The 16,189-nt window shown below is 38.3% G+C and overlaps 2 protein-coding genes across 2 annotated transcripts; both read left to right on the forward strand.

The window, feature by feature from the left end:
• Nucleotides 1-211: 211 nt before the first annotated feature.
• On the forward strand, nt 212-8,735 carry LOC140153710 (probable E3 ubiquitin-protein ligase MID2). The gene is made up of 6 exons (XM_072176535.1): nt 212-839; nt 5,725-5,820; nt 6,316-6,549; nt 7,500-7,522; nt 7,834-7,978; nt 8,515-8,735. The coding sequence occupies exons 1-5, from the start codon at nt 300-302 to the stop codon at nt 7,976-7,978; spliced, it is 1,038 nt and encodes a 345-aa protein (XP_072032636.1). The 5' UTR covers nt 212-299; the 3' UTR covers nt 8,515-8,735.
• A 681-nt stretch (nt 8,736-9,416) lies between these two features.
• Nucleotides 9,417-15,339, forward strand: LOC140153711 (E3 ubiquitin-protein ligase Midline-1-like). The gene is made up of 5 exons (XM_072176536.1): nt 9,417-9,603; nt 10,805-10,995; nt 12,091-12,262; nt 12,977-13,182; nt 13,772-15,339. Exons 1-5 carry the CDS (start codon nt 9,513-9,515, stop codon nt 14,066-14,068), a joined length of 957 nt encoding a protein of 318 aa, XP_072032637.1. The 5' UTR covers nt 9,417-9,512; the 3' UTR covers nt 14,069-15,339.
• The last annotated feature ends 850 nt before the right edge of the window (nt 15,340-16,189 follow it).

The following is a 16,189-nucleotide window of genomic DNA, read 5'->3' on the forward strand; positions in this document are numbered from 1 at the left end:
GGTCTTCTTTCATTTGGCTGCGCCACTGCCCTAGATCAACCACAAAATCCCTATTAAAAAGTGTAGCGTGGCATTGGAAAAGTCTTGAACAAGACTATCGGCAAATCGGGAAATTCCCGATCTGTCGCAATATGTCATGTGACGCTATATACATGATCTGATGCATGACGATTGACGATGACCTTTAACATCAGATAGCGTTATGTATTGTATTATGGTAGTGTAGCTTAAAGTGTAGCTAAAGGAACCACCTATATCGTGTAAATGGATGTTCCAAGTGATTTCTTATTTCCGCTAGCATGGATGAGAGCCTAAAATCCAACCTGACCTGCCCAATATGCCTAGATTTATACAACGACCCAGTAGCTCTATATTGCATGCACAGTTTTTGTAGACAGTGTCTTTTGGAAACTGTACGAAATAGAGCTCCATCGCGCACTTCCGATGATACTAGGATTCGAGTGCCATGTCCAAATTGCAAGCGAGAATTTCCCCTAAGTAAGGATGGTGTCCGCGGCATGCAGCGCAATTTCCAGCTGCAGAGTATCGTTGAAGGCTACAAGAGGAACCAACTAAACCCATCCTCATCTGAAGGAGACATGAGAGGTCCACCGTGTGATATGTGTAAGGAGAAAGAGTGTCGGGCAGCAATAAAGAGATGCACCAAATGTGAGGTGTCCTATTGCGATACTTGTTTGGAGGTGTTTCATCCACCCCGTGGCATTTTTGCTACCCATAAGGTTACAAATATTGGGGTCACTGGTGCAGCTACTGGTGGTGGAGCTAGGCCTCCTATTCCAGCTCCGAAGCCTCAGTCCATGACAGTAGCACCAATCAAGGTGAGAATATCTTTGTAAGATCTTTGAATATCTTTAGAAGTAGTGGCGGTGCAACCGGGAGTAGAAGGTGGATGTGTGTGTGTGTGGGGGGGGGGGGCAAATCCTCATAGATAGAACTCATGTTTCCCATCCCCAGTAAAAGCAAAAAATACAAAAATAAACCACTCTTTGCTGCAATTTTGTGCATAATTTGTTATTTGTTGACCCCCCCGTTGTTGACCCCCCGTTGAAATTCACTTTGCCCGAAAAAAAATTCCTTGTGCCACCACTTTGGGCACAGTCATCAACCATAATGGTTTTAAGTTATACAGATCTACTATTCTCAGGCTCCAATCCCGGGCTCAAATACCAACCAGCGGCACACCACTGGGAGAATTACTAGAGTTGGGGAGGGCCCAAGAACATACGGGAAGGGGTAAGTGCAAGTGGCTCTAATAGGACAAAATTAGAATTGTGACACGATCTGCACCAAGGGGGCCAAAGGAGGCATTTTTTGAAAATTGAGTAACTAGGCCTATAATTATTACCTTGTAGTAACATTATAGGCTATCATATAGGCTACTGAAAACCTTAAAGGTCTAGCATACGGTACTTGCTTCTAAAGTTATGCGGTTTTGTGATGTGTATTTTCTTATGTATTTTCTTGTTTTTTGCTCAATATTTTTGCCTTTATCTCAGTTTCAAATTTGCCACCTTTGGCCCCCATGTACCAGATCGTGCCATAAATGTGGTAAAAATCCTGGGAATAAATAAAATTGCTGGCTGCCATGAATGACATGCATATTATTCCCCTCTACCCCTTGGTCATGCATGCCATATAAGAGGGAGGGAGAAGTGTTCCCCTCTACCCCTTGGTCATGCATGCCATATAAGAGGGATGGGAAAGTGTTCCCCTCTACAGTGGCGTAGATTTCTTTTTGACATTGGGGGGGATGAAGTTGGAAAAAAATCTTGAAGTATAGTCAATCCAGCACCCTTTGGCGACAGAATTCGTTTATGATATAAATGCGCGTGAAGCTTTTTGCTATTTTGAAGCTAAACTGATGAAATATGGTGTAAAAGTAGATTAAATACTGCAAGCATGGCCTTAAAATTTGCACTTTTGGGGCTAAAATGGGCAAATATGAGGTTAATTTGGTCAGAAACCCATTATCAGGCGTCAACATTGGGGGGGGGGGATGATTGTATGGACCATCCCCCCTGGCAAAATATTGGGGGGATAAATCCCCCCCATCCCCCTGGGATCTACGCCCATGCCCCTCTACCCCTTGATCATGCATGCCATATAAGAGGGAGGGAGAAGTGTTCCCCTCTACCCTTTGGCCATGCATGCCATATAAGAGGGAGTGTTCCCCTCTACCCCTTGGCCATACCATATGAGAGGGGGAAGTGTTCCCCTCAACCCCTTGGCCATGTCATATGAGACAGGGAAGTGTTCCCCTCTACCCCTTGGCCATACCATATGAGAGGGGGAAGTGTTCCCCTCAACCCCTTGGCCATGCATGCCATATAAGAGGGAGTGTTCCCCTCTACCCCTTGGCCATGCATGCCATATAAGAGGGAGTGTTCCCCTCTACCCCTTGGCCATACCATATGAGAGGGGGAAGTGTTCCCCTCAACCCCTTGGCCATGTCATATGAGACAGGGAAGTGTTCCCCTCTACCCCTTGGCCATACCATATGAGAGGGGGAAGTGTTCCCCTCTACCCCTTGGCCATGTCATATGAGAGGGGGAAGTGTTCCCCTCTACCCCTTGGCCATGTCATATGAGAGGGGGACGTGTTCCCCTCTACCAGTCTATAATATCGAATTGATTAATTCGAATTAAACAATTCATTGATGTTAGCACTGGGTAGTAGCCATTACTGCCAGTAGACAGGAAGTCTAGAAAGTTGACCTCAACGCTGTAGGTGGTCTTCCTGTGCTTTTGAATGGGACAGCAGTAACCTTGGCCAATTTTTAGACCAAAATTTTGGAATTTTCAGATTTTTTTCTACGTTTGTGAGAGCATAACAAGACTATCCGTCGATGGATTTTTATTTCCGTCGGTAAATATCTTTTAAATTAAGTTTTTCATAACATATTAAAAAGGCAGAGATCCCTGCTGTATAATAAATTAGCTAGGTAAGTTTTGAGTAACCTTGGTGAAAATTATCAAAAAAGTGCCTATTCTTTTGTGTGTATACCGTCCATCACCCCTATGAAAAGAACGACCATGTTGATGCGATCATAATTACGACCAAATTTGCGACCATAATTACGACCAAAATTGCGACCATAATTACGACCAAAATTTGATTGTATTTATCATCGTAATTTTGATCACATTTGGTACCCCAGCGATCATTATTTTGACCGTTATTAATGGTCGTAATTTTGATCGCGAATATGCGACCATATATGCAACCAACTTTTGATCGCTTTTTTTTGATCGCAAATAATGATCGTAATTTTGTGTAATTTAAAACGGTCGCATTATTACGATTGCTATTTCTGATCGCTGCATTTGATTGCTTCTATCGCGATCAATATTTTAATGATCGTAAAATTTCCCACTGCTGCGACCGAAAATGACTCACTAGTACGCATACAAACCATGCATGCACCATTTAACCCTGAATTATTTTCATAAGTCCAAGAAAAGCATCAACAGTTATGAATGGTATATATGCTGGACAAGATATTCACTTAGGCCTAAATTAATCTTTAAAACAAAGTCATGTACATGTAGTATAAGCCTATTAAAATTAATATAACTATAAACTGCATGAGTTACATGTAATATAACTGATTATAACTCAACATTATTATTAAAGTAAAAAGTTCTCGATTCTCGAATCATATATGATGTGTGAGTAGTTGCAGAAGACAATGGAAGAGGTGAACTTTTCCTGATCCAGGCCAGGTGCATGCAAAGAAAGGATTGCCAACCATCATCTGATCATGACCATTCAATTCCATAAACATACATATGCCCTTTAATAAGCTTACCTACAACTACATGTACATGTAACATGCTACACTCATTTCATCATTCATGTCCATCTCATTTCACTATACTACCTGCGCTGGCTGGATGGTCCTTATACATGTAGGCAGAGATCATATTTCTCACATTCTTTCTCATAAACTTTTTTTAAATCAAAAGATATATCATATTATTTGTGATCTCTCATGCTCTGCAACTGCCATGACTGCATGCATCCAATTTTTTGAATATACTATGACCTTTGGCCATGTGAATTGTGATTGGCTGTATGGGGCTACGGGCTTTGACCCTTGAGAAAATTTTTATTTCAAAATATTATTTGGTTGTATTTTTGGAGAAAAATGTAACAAATATTTATGCATATATGATAATAAAATTATTAGTCACTTTTATTTTGTAATTTTTTTTGAAAAATGAGTCAAAATTAATAATTAAAATGGATATGAACCACAAAAGGTCATGGGCTACTAGCTGTCACTAAGTTAATGCTGATAAAACAGAATGCAACATCAACAAGTGAGTGCTGAAATGCTGTGCTGTATAAGATAATATGCAATGATTATTTGAGGACATTTATTTCTTAATTGTAAGTATATAGCTGCATGAAGCTGAAGGCTATAATAAGTTTGAATATCAAACTATAGTTGGTTTAAAAGACAATCTGCTGTTATCCCGGGCTGGTATGTATTACTCATCATCATACTTAGTCATAACATATTGATATTACAATATGCAGCACCTTATATTCTGCTAGTAGTAGTACTATGTTTTACTGCTATACATGAATATCTCAGCTTAATAGCTCAATTAACTTGAAGTAGTTGCATGATATCTGCCTGTTTTAAATTCAATGTTTATTTTGCAATTCATATTTTATCGCCATAAACTTTTACACAATTGTAATGTACACCTGTCGTAATAACATATAACGATGTAACGCTAAGGGTGCATGGCGAATTCATGCAGAACAAGTGGCCAAAGTGGCATCAACAAACATTTCAGGAATTATGTCCTATGCGTGGTATTTCATATCTCTGTATTTAAACATTTGAAGTCAATTTTTTTGTAAAAGCAATTTTTACTGTGGAAATAAATTGATTATGAAATAAAATGGCAAAAAAAAAGGAAAATTTCATCTAAATATAATATCTGGTCATTTTCATGATTTTGATTGAGATTTATAGGTGTTCCTAATCTTATGAAAATGTTGTGATTGTAATTTTCAAATGATGAATTTGAATTTTTGATAGTAATTCTCAGATCATATAAGTATCATGATTGCGACCATCTTGAATGATCGTAAAATTACAACCATCAAAATTGTGATCATAATATACGATCAAATTTAGTTGGAATGAAAAAGCGATCAAAAAAACGACCAAAATGTTGATTACAACCAAAAATACGATCAACTGTATTCACAATCAAAGCAATAATTACGACCAAATATAATTAAAATAAAAAAACGATCAAATTTACGACCAATATTTGGATTACAACCAAAAATACGACCAACATTTTTGTTACGATCATTTCTACGACCATTCTCTATCAGTCCTATTATGGTCGTACGATCATTGACGGTCAAAATTTTGGTCGCCGCGACCATTTTTTGATCGTAACGATCAAGAATTTGATCGTTACGATCATGATTTGGTCGTTGTTTTTTCATAAGGGCACCTGTCATTTGGTAGTTTGTAACATGTTTAATGGCGCTGCCCATGGCCACTCGACGAATTGTTTAATTCGAATTAATCAATTCGATATTATAGACTGTCTACCCCTTAGCCATGGCCCACGCTACGCCACTGCATGCCACAAGGGAGGAACCCCAAAGATTCTGACAATTAATTTATTCTTTTTTGTTCCTTGATTTCCAATTTTCAATAATTCACAGGCTCAATTCCGTCAAGATTTACAGGATTTGACTAAGGAAGCTGATGGTATCAGGAGATTTGTTGAGGACATAAAACAGGCCAAATCTGCTTTAGAGGTAGGTAACTTATTTTGCCGGTACGATTAGCTATTGTAAATAATGGTATCCATTTTAAATAATAGAAAAAGACGTTCACCAAGGATTTTTTGCAGGGGGTATGAAATTTTCATTTTTTGAAATTGAAAATAAATTTACTTAATTACAAGCAAAAGGTGAACCTATCGTTCCACTAGTAGTATTAGTAATACTCAACATGAAAAAGTGGTCCTTTTGTTAATTTTTCTTTCTAATTTCTAATTTTTCTTTTTGGACCTTCTGGGTACATTTTAACATTCACCCCTGAAAAGTAGATTTTTTGATTAAGGGGTGCATTGCACCCTACACCTCCTGGTGCCAATCTCTGGCTTTACCCCCCCCCCACTCCACCCCATGTGGCTAAAATGCCCAATAACTGTTCTAAACGTTACCAAAATAAATTCCACAAGACCTCCCTTAATTATCCCAAATCAGTTCTGGTCACTTCTAAATTGGTTAATGTGTTCACCTTACCAGAAAAACACAGCTGATCTCAAAAAGGACATCAACAATGAATGTTGTAAGCTGAGAGATTACATCAGCAAGACAGAAACAGAGCAAAGAGGAGTGGTGGTAGATGAATCTAAGCAGAAGATGATGATGTTAGAGATGCAGTTGAGAGAACACCAAGAGTGTCTGAGGAAACAAGACGATGTTATTGATTCACTTAGAGCTTTGCTCAAAGAACCAGATGATCAGCTCTTCCTTAAGGTGAGTGAAAACTACTTGATATTAAAAGTATTCTGAAATGTTTGCAAAAAGCAGATGAAAAAGTATTTATTGCATTGAAAACTTGCGTTGATTGGGCTATGCAGTGGTGTACCCAGGCCTCTCTGATTCGGGGGCTGGAGAAAAGATGAATTTTGCCTGAAAACTTGCGTTGATTGGGCTATGCAGTGGTGTATCCAGGCCTCTCTGATCCGGGGCTAGAAAAAGATGGATTTTGCCACCCTTTAACAACAGCCCAAAACTTTGACTTAATTTTTTTTTTCGATGGTTTGAAAAAGTGGAGAGCAAAAAAAAAAGAAGGATAATAGGCACTAGCAACCTAAAGACAAACATTTTTATATATAATTCCATTTGTTTAACAGCTTTTTTACAATTTGTCACTCTTTTTATTTAATAATTCTTTTTGCCACCCCTTCTTCTGCCACACCTTCTTTTTTGCTACCCCCTCTTTTACACCATACAACCCCTATGGAAGACATAAAAACATTCTCCCAACAGGGGATGTAGATTTCAAATGGAGTCACTCATACAGGAAACTCCATTTGAAATTCACACTCCCTGTGTGGAAGATTAAGGTCATGTTTTCCATAGAGGGTGTAAGGATATCAGATGGAATGGCCCATTGTAATTTATCTTTAATGACGATTAATGTATAGTATTGCCTATGCATCAATCTTTAGAAGTCTGCATTGAAAACCTACTGATAGTAGGCCCTATTAGCCTATTCGAGATATGGCGGACACAATAGGATGGTCCTGCACGAAGTGAGTAAAGTCTTTTGAATTTGCCGGATTTAACCTAGATTGAAGACTGCCCTCCTTTTGTGTACACCAAAAAGGCTATAAATGATATTCAAATTGAGTTCCAAAAGTTTTATACAAAATCTTACATAAGTTATTAAAATGTTTATAATTTCTGTTGTTCTTTAACAGACTGCAACATCTATGAAAGAAAAGTAAGTACAGGTGGTGGGAAAAGATCAGTAAATGGTTGAAAATTTGAAATTCAAATGATTCATTCATTAATTCCTTCTTTTCTTCCTTCCTTCTTTCCTTCATTCATTCGTTTGTTCGTTTGTTCATTCATTCATTTTTTCAGTAATTGTCAAAAAAAACAAATTGCCAATTTGGCCTCAAAGTGGCAAAAAATGTAAAAAACAATTGTGTAGTACATAACTTTATTCTCACACAAACCTTTTTTTTTTGGGGGAGTGGGGGCTCAAATGACAGATAATTTCTTATTGCTGTTGTTATTTTTGTGATAAAGGATGAAAAACAGAAAAGAAAACCAACCTCAGCTGATTACAGTACCCAGCAATGCAGACCTGAATCAATGTACACAAATGTTCCAGGATTTCAAGCAACGGGACAGCTACTTTTGCATGGAAATGCTAGTGGAAAACCCAAGATAGGTATGAAAGTGTGTACACATTTATGATACACAAAAAGCAGGTCATATTTTTTTTCTGATATTAATGATCTTTTTTTTCTGATCATGTAAATGAACAGATAAGTAGGGTGACTTTTTAAAAACATGCTGCCTTCATATTTTTAATATGTTTGAATTATCCATCATAATAAACCTCACTTTTTATGCATTATGTCTTTGCAAACTACCATGGTTAACAAAAAGGAACAAAGTTAAATCAAAGATCTGGACTCAATGGGGTTGGGTCTTCAATTTCATCAGGATGTGCAGAGACTTGACTGGTATCTTCACGACATGATGGTAATCAGCGAGGGAGATGTTGGGTCCCAGGCATGCCATACAGGATAGTCCGAAATATATCTCATTAAATATATGTTACATGTGCATCTTTGACTTTGATAGTATTTTCTTAATTTTTTGCACCTAAATATGTAGTGTCATGGAACTTGCCACTTGAACTGTGCAGCTTGGCTATACATCAATGAGAGACTATAACTGTTTGTACTGTTCTGATTTCAGCAACTCCTCCAAAGAGAGCTACTAGTCCTCCAACTCCTCCACCAATCAAAACAGACTTGTGTATCTGTCAACTAGACTCTATCACAGTCTGCATCTCTCCTCCTGTGTATGTGGGTGATGATATACAGGCAAACAAAGTGGACCAGTATGGGTATAAATATAAGAAACCTAGTGATGTTGACTGAAACAAGGATCAGTACCCTCAGTCAGGTAGGCTGTCTAGGTGGTAAAGAAAACAAATTTACACAAAAAAGTAATTCAATTGGTGAATTAGAAAAATGTTACTGTTCTTAAGAACATATGCCAGTAACTTTCATTTTTCAGAAACTTTGATACAATTACCCCTATTTCATAAAATTAGCCCATGAATATTTTTTTCGATCATCTATCACTCCTTAAAAAGCATTAATTTTGTTTGTTTTTTCACATCACTTGAAAATGGGGGTGGGTGAACATATTTATTTTGGAAATAAGCTTTTTTCAAAGTGAATATCTATATTGTTCCATAACCTGAAAAGAGATTTTGAAAATCACAAAGTCTTAACTGGCACAATCTTAATTATCATTAACTGAACTTGATCCTCCACTCAAACATAAAAGAGTATTACATCTTATTGCAGCCATTGGGCTATTCCATTTAAAATCCACACTACCCCTGTGGAAGATTTTGGAAATATCTTCCAAAGGGGGAGTATGTTTTTCAAATGTAATTGGTCAGAGTTAATCATTTTGAAACCCATACTCCCTCTGTATTATGGCTTTATCTATACCTTCCACAACTGAAGTGAGTATTTCAAATGGAAGTTACCCAAATGTGTATTCTATTTGAAACTCATTATACTCCCCCTGTGGATGACGTTAGCTAAATCTTCCACAGGGGTAGTGTTGATTTCAAATGTAATAGCCCATTGCATTACTGTTTACCATGTTTTCAGATTGAATCCAGAGGCTGCATTAAAATTGAATATCTGAGCCCATCTAGCCAATATAATGTGAGCATGAGGGCTCACAATTCTGTTGGCTGGTCACCATGGAGCACCATCCTACTACTGAAAACGAAGGAAGAAACCATGCCAAAAACACAAAAAGGTGAGGATGGTGATAGTTTGCCATGTGCATGATATGTGGTTTGTGACCTGTTTTCTGTCAACGTTCATTTTGATTGGTAGGCAAATGTTCTCAACACAGATCCAAATAGTAAATTAGGTACTTACTAGAAATATTTCGATTCCTATCAGGAATCTTGTTCACTCTGGTGTGGTGAGTGGTAGTGTTTCTAGATTTTATCGGCAGACTTTGTGACGGATTTTGATGATGTCACATGGGTTGCTTGCCGATTGATGATCTGATCGTAGAAATCACTGGTATCCGATCAAGTCTGTACGCCCCCTCGTCCTTGTTCATGGTGGTGTTGCCTCTGCTCCTAATCCAGATGGCCTCTTTGAGCCAACGAGTTGTTTTGTTAGCTTCTTGGTCGATGACTTTGGCCTCCTCCCACCCAATCACGTGATCATTTTGATTGAAGGTGTCCTATAATCTGCATTATGCTTTCAAGACACATCTACGCACTGACTCTCTTATGGCAAATGAAATGCACAATAAACAAGAGAAACATTGTTATTTGTTGATAAACCAGGGTTCTCTATCGACCCGGGGGGGGGGAGGGGACTCAAATATGAAAGTGACGTACCTGTGCCTACCGGAGTACGTAACTAGGGGTCTATTGCTGGCGATTTTTGTCAAAAAAGGGGGGTCAGTCAGTGGCGGCTCCAAGAAAATGGGGGTCATTATGTGTGGAAATGCTTAGAATTGGGTGTCATTGACCATGAAAAATTACTTTCTGAGCAAAAATTAGCAAAAATTTGCCATTTTAAAGGAAAAATTGATACAAAAATGTAAAAATTGTAAAAGTTTCTCCTTTGGTGTCAATTTCTCAAAAAAGGGTATCATTGGGTGTAAGCTGAGGAAAAAATGGGGTCATCGGGTGGCAGATTTGCCTCAAAAATACACCCCCGGGTCTATCGATAACCAGGTTTTTGAGAACCCTGGCTTTGTAAATTCCATAAACCAGATTTTAAGCGACAATGGAGAGCAACATGGCATGTTGTGGTTACCAGAATTCAGAGACTTTTTCCTAAAATGTGGTTTTGAAATTTCCATAAGCCAGGTTTCTCAATCGAAAATTCGGTTTATGGATTCGAGAAGCTAATTTTTATATTAAAGTTTTTGTAAAAGAATAAGTTTATTGACTTTAAGTGCTGACTCCCCCGCACTTTTGCATATTTACTAGAACCTGTGATTGAGGGAGCAGCAGCATCTGGAAGAGGAGCGCCCCGTATAGACATATCTCGTACTGAAGTAGGTGGTGAGATAGTTATGTTGCAATGGAATCCATGTCAAGGTATGACATCTGATGCACATATTGTGGCATATTGCACAACAGACACTGGCAGAGAGGATTGGATCTATATTGTAACTCAGGTAAAGTTTGTTTTTTAATAATTGAATCATAGCCCCGGGATCATAGCCCATCAAAAATCAAATGCTCGAGACAGATATGCTCATCAGTGGTATTAATCCTGATGGTGGATGCAATGTAGAGGTTAAATTTACTTTTCTATATTTGTGGTTAGAGAGACATTTACATCAAAAGTGCCTATTTTTGGAACCTCTGATATTTGTCTGTGGGTAGGTCTATTTTCACTAGTTGGAATCTTTGGTACACAGTGCGGGGGGGGTGGCACTTCAATATGAAATGGATATAGGTGGTAGGGCTGGCACTTTGGCACTAAGGAGCATTCACTGAGAGCAAAATGTAAAAAAATATGGGGGTCATTGGGTGAGAACATGACCTTTTTTAATCATTTTTGGGTGAGAGCCGAAACAGCATCACAAAAACCTCGAAAATCGAATTTCTAGTTTGAAATGGCTTCAATTTCATTGTTTTTTTCAAAATAAGTAACAAAATCAGTGATAAAATGAAAGTTGCTGTTCAAGAACTTGTAAGGGTCTTTGGGTGACAGATCAAATAGAAAAATAGGGGATCTTCGGGTGACAGAGCATGTGTTAAGTAAAAAAAATATGGGGTCTTTGGGTGACAGCGATGCTGAAAAAGGGTCTTAACAGCCCTACATACGTGTCACCTCCAAAGTTGGAGTGCTCCCCCCCCCTGGACACAGCGACATGGGAAGATCTAAAACATTGCGAGCCCAAGATTTGGGGGAATGCCTCCCCATGACACCACCACTGCTTTCCCCCTCCCATGGGCTATTTCAGTTGAAAGCCATACACCCCTATGGAAGACATGACCTTAATCTCTCACACAGGGGGTGTAGATTTCAAAAGGAATCACAGGCCTATTCAGGTAATCTCATTTGAAATTCACACTCCATGTGTGAAGGTTATGGTCATGTCTTCCGGGCATGTCTTCCATAGGGGTGGATGGATTTAAACTGGAATAGCCCCATGAACTGACAGTTTATGGGTTATGGAGAAGGTTCAGAGGAAAATGAGTTCCTCTCAATCCTGCCACTGGTGATGTTAATCCATATATCAATTTTGTATCCTTTCATATAGGACCAAGAAAACTCCTTTGTAGTCAGTGGATTGTCTCCAGGTACAGCTTATCTCTTCAAGGTTGGTAGCTGCAGTAAGCAAGGCTTCTCTGATTGGAGCAGGAAAGTCAAGATCAAACTTGGTGAACAGAAATTACCTACACAACAATTTCAAAAAGTCCAACAAGTTAATGGTAAGAGACCGTTCACAAACACTTGTTAGAGGGGGCCTGGTGCAAAAGGGGGCCCTGAACATTTTTGACCCTCCTAAGGGGGGGGGGGCCTGAAAAAAATGACCATAAATTTTCCTGGGAAAATTGAGTTTATATGCTTTTCTATGGGGTATACCCAATAAAACACTATATTCACAAAACAAAAACAGACTATGGGATATTAGTTGTATTGTAAGTGGATGGGCACAAAATTGGATTATCGATTTAAAACAGAATGGGCAACCAAGAAATTAAAATAGAACAAGATCACCCAGGCGTGTATACAGACCTTCAGCAATCGGGTGTGAATTTCTTAATTTCTTGGTGAGCTAAGAAATGATCATGAAACGTGTGATTATAACATATTGAAGCTTAAATGGTAAAATATGGCTTAAATTGGAACAAATTCTTGCAAAGCACGTCTAACTTTACTTTTTTTTTTAAAGCTGAGATGGTCAAATAATGAGATTAATTTCATCAAAATCACATGCACACAGGCATTTTTCTTTTCTTTTTTTGATACCGGGGGATGTACACCCGTTTAAAAAGGCCTGTATATGCTGCTGAGATCACCAAAAAACCAAAAAAAAACAACACGATTTTACAAAATGTTTCCCATCAGGGAACTCAGAACTATAATGTTTAACTCTTTATTGTCACACTAATCAAAATGTCATTTTGTTCCATTTCCTTCAGAAACCAGTTTTGCTTTGGACAAGCAGACGGCTCATCCCTGTCTACTGCTCTCAGGGAAGTCCATCGTCCATCCATCTAATGCCTGTCCTTCTATATCTGACTTCTTCACTGATAATTGCTACAGTGTGTTTGGTACAGCGACATTCAACAGTCGCAATGGTGGTGTGTTTTACTGGGAGGTGATTATTCATGGAGAAGGCAGCAAGGTAGAGTATATCATAGTGGTTACCTTCTAGGACACCTTACCCCATCTCCCCTCTCCCCCAGGGAATGTTTCCCCTAATCTTAACCTCAGTGGCCCTCATGCTCACATTATATTGGCTAGATGGGCTCAGAGATTCAATCTTAATGCAGGGGGACATGGGGAATTTGCCCCCCCCTCCAATATTTTTCTTATTTTCTCCCCCTCCCACTATTGAGGCAAAAAAACCAAAATCATACAAAATTTCCCCTTTTTGCAGCAATTTTGTGCCAAATTGGTTCATTTTGCCCCCCCCGAAATTCACTTAGCACTCCCATGCCTCCCCCAAGTATATATTTGTGATTTAAAGTAATTTTTTGGACAAACCTTGCCCCCTTCCTCCCAACTATAGGGCCTTTAAAACATGCTATACTTTGAGAACCACTAAAAACCCTGTGACCACTCCACCAAAAGGCCCAATCTAGGAGCCCCCCCCCCCCGAAAGTTGCCTTACCCCCCCCCCCATTTTCCGTTATCATTTATTGATTGCCTAGATATTTAATTTAAAATAAAACAGGCTAACAGATTAACCTAACGGTTTTCTTTGATTCCAGGTAAGGATCGGTGTAGCAGAGCCTAATGTCAACATGAGTCAACTTGTAGGTAGTAGCCCTGATGCATGGGTCCTAGTCATGGATGCCAGAAAACCAAGCAATCGCCAGGGAAGCTTTGTCATGTATGGCAACCAGGTGCACAAGTCAGGTGGCCAGTGGATTCCCTTCACCAAGTACATTGGTGTTCAACTAGATTTCAATAAAAGGGAAATCATCTTCATTGAGTACAACGGTCCCCGACACCTTCCACTCCACGTACCTCTCATAGTTTTCAGTTTCATCCTCCGGATCAGTTGAAACCTATATTTGCTATCGATGAGAAGACAGATGATTTGAAGCTGCAGGTGGTTACAGATAAGAAACCACCTGGTACTGTTGCATCATAGAAAAAATATAACCATGGAATTGACTTGAAGAGGACTTTATTGTCCCTGAAAGAAAGTGGTGGTGCCAATGGGGACATGGGGGACATTTTACCTCCCTGGTTTCCCCCAGTCAGAAAGAAAAGACAAAAAATTCCACTTTGAGGTAAAAATGCCAAATTTTACAAAAAAAATTTTGACAGCAGACTATTTCTATGGGCTAAAAAAGCACAAAAAAAAGTTATTCAGGTTTAAAATTATGAGTTCCAGATAGGGCATGTGTAAAGGGACAAGGGGTAAACTGAATAGTGGTCAGAAATGAGGCATTGAGAAATTGACAGGGGGTCAGACATTTATCAAAAATCTTGTTTAAACAAACAGTCCATTATCCTCCTGGGATCACTAGAAAATGGGTGATGGGGATGTGCGGCCATATTGACCCCCATTTTCATCTCCCTCTCACTCATAAACCCCTTAATTTGTTTAACTGAACACCCTCTCACCCAATGACCACCTTTTTTGTTTTCCCATCACCAAAAGATCCCCTTTTTTGATAATCTCTCACCAAATAACCCTGTTTTTTTTCATTATTTTCCTTTAAATTTTTCAAAAAATTTCAAATGTTGATGACTTTTTGAATATTTTGTATCAAATTTAATATTTTGACCCAAAATTTTTCCCAGTCTCACAGAATTGACCCCTTTTTTAGAAAGATTTTCCCTAGTCTCACAGAAAGAACCCTGTCACTTCCAAAGTTGAGTGCCCACAGAGACAGTCCATTATCATCATGACTTCATTATTCATGGTTTAAAACACATGGCATGGCATTTGCACCAAAGGGCTGATCATTTTTCTCAATGTTCAAAGGTAACATTAATGGTAAATTCAAAGGGATATATGCGACTTGTTCAAATGTGTGTGGGGGTGGATCAGTCATTTAGTATGCATCACCCCAGTATTCTAACTTCAAATATTGTATTCAGTATTTGAGTAAAATAGTACATCTGATTTTTCCTGCAGAGTTTAGATTTTAATGAATCAAATAAAGCATTAATCAAGATATGTTCATAGAAGTTGGTCTTTAGTACATAAAAATGTCCAATAATTGTATATTAATCAATGTAAAACTTTAATAAAATGAACAAATCTAAATTATGAATTGTCTTGTTTCCCCGGCTTGTTTCTAAGTTGTGCATTAACGCACTAACGCGTCCCACCATAATAATATAAACCATTTTAATTTTATTAGTCGTATACAAGTATACATGTGCATACTAATTCTATTAAAACTTAATGGGTTTCATTATTAGCTATTATTATTTCCGTGTCGCTATCATTGACCCATGAATACCAGCTGCATGTTATTTAGGGACCGTTCACAAATGCTTGTAACAGGGAGGGCTTGATGCAAAAGTAATGATTCACTAATTTTTTAGGGCCCCCCTTTTGGACCTTAATATTTTCAGGCCCCCTCCTTTTTAGCCATGGAAAATGAACGTCCACCCCAATGAAAATAGTGTAAACTCATGTTCTAAAACATTAAGGTGATATTTTTAAAGGCCCCCCCCCCGAGGGATACAATTTTCAGGCCCCATTGCTTTTTGCATCAGCCCCCCCCTTACAAGTGTTTGTGAACGGTCCCTTACGTATGCTTTATTATTCTAGACTTAGATTCTTTTGAATGGTTAATATAATGAGGAGCACAAAGTTCATGACATGATTTGATTATAAAGTTAATGATTTGATTATAAAGTCGATCAGACCAAAGGTAATTTGATCAGACTTTGGGTCCATTTTGTTTGTACACACCAGCCCCTATATTCTGCCACTTTTTATAATTAGTGATAAATAACAAGCATTAATAATTAACAAAAAATCAAATAAGCATAGGCCCACAAGTCAGCAATTATAAAACATGCAACAATTTGGCAAAGCAATGTAAAAAATTTAGACATTTTCTCGGGGAAAATGCCATGTATTGAAACAGAGATGTCAATTATCTATTTATCTATCGCGTCATATCTGATTTATTTATTTATTTATTTATTTATTTATT

This window comes from Amphiura filiformis, chromosome 5 (genome assembly GCF_039555335.1).
Source record: "Amphiura filiformis chromosome 5, Afil_fr2py, whole genome shotgun sequence".
NCBI classification, from domain to species: Eukaryota; Metazoa; Echinodermata; class Ophiuroidea; order Amphilepidida; family Amphiuridae; genus Amphiura; species Amphiura filiformis.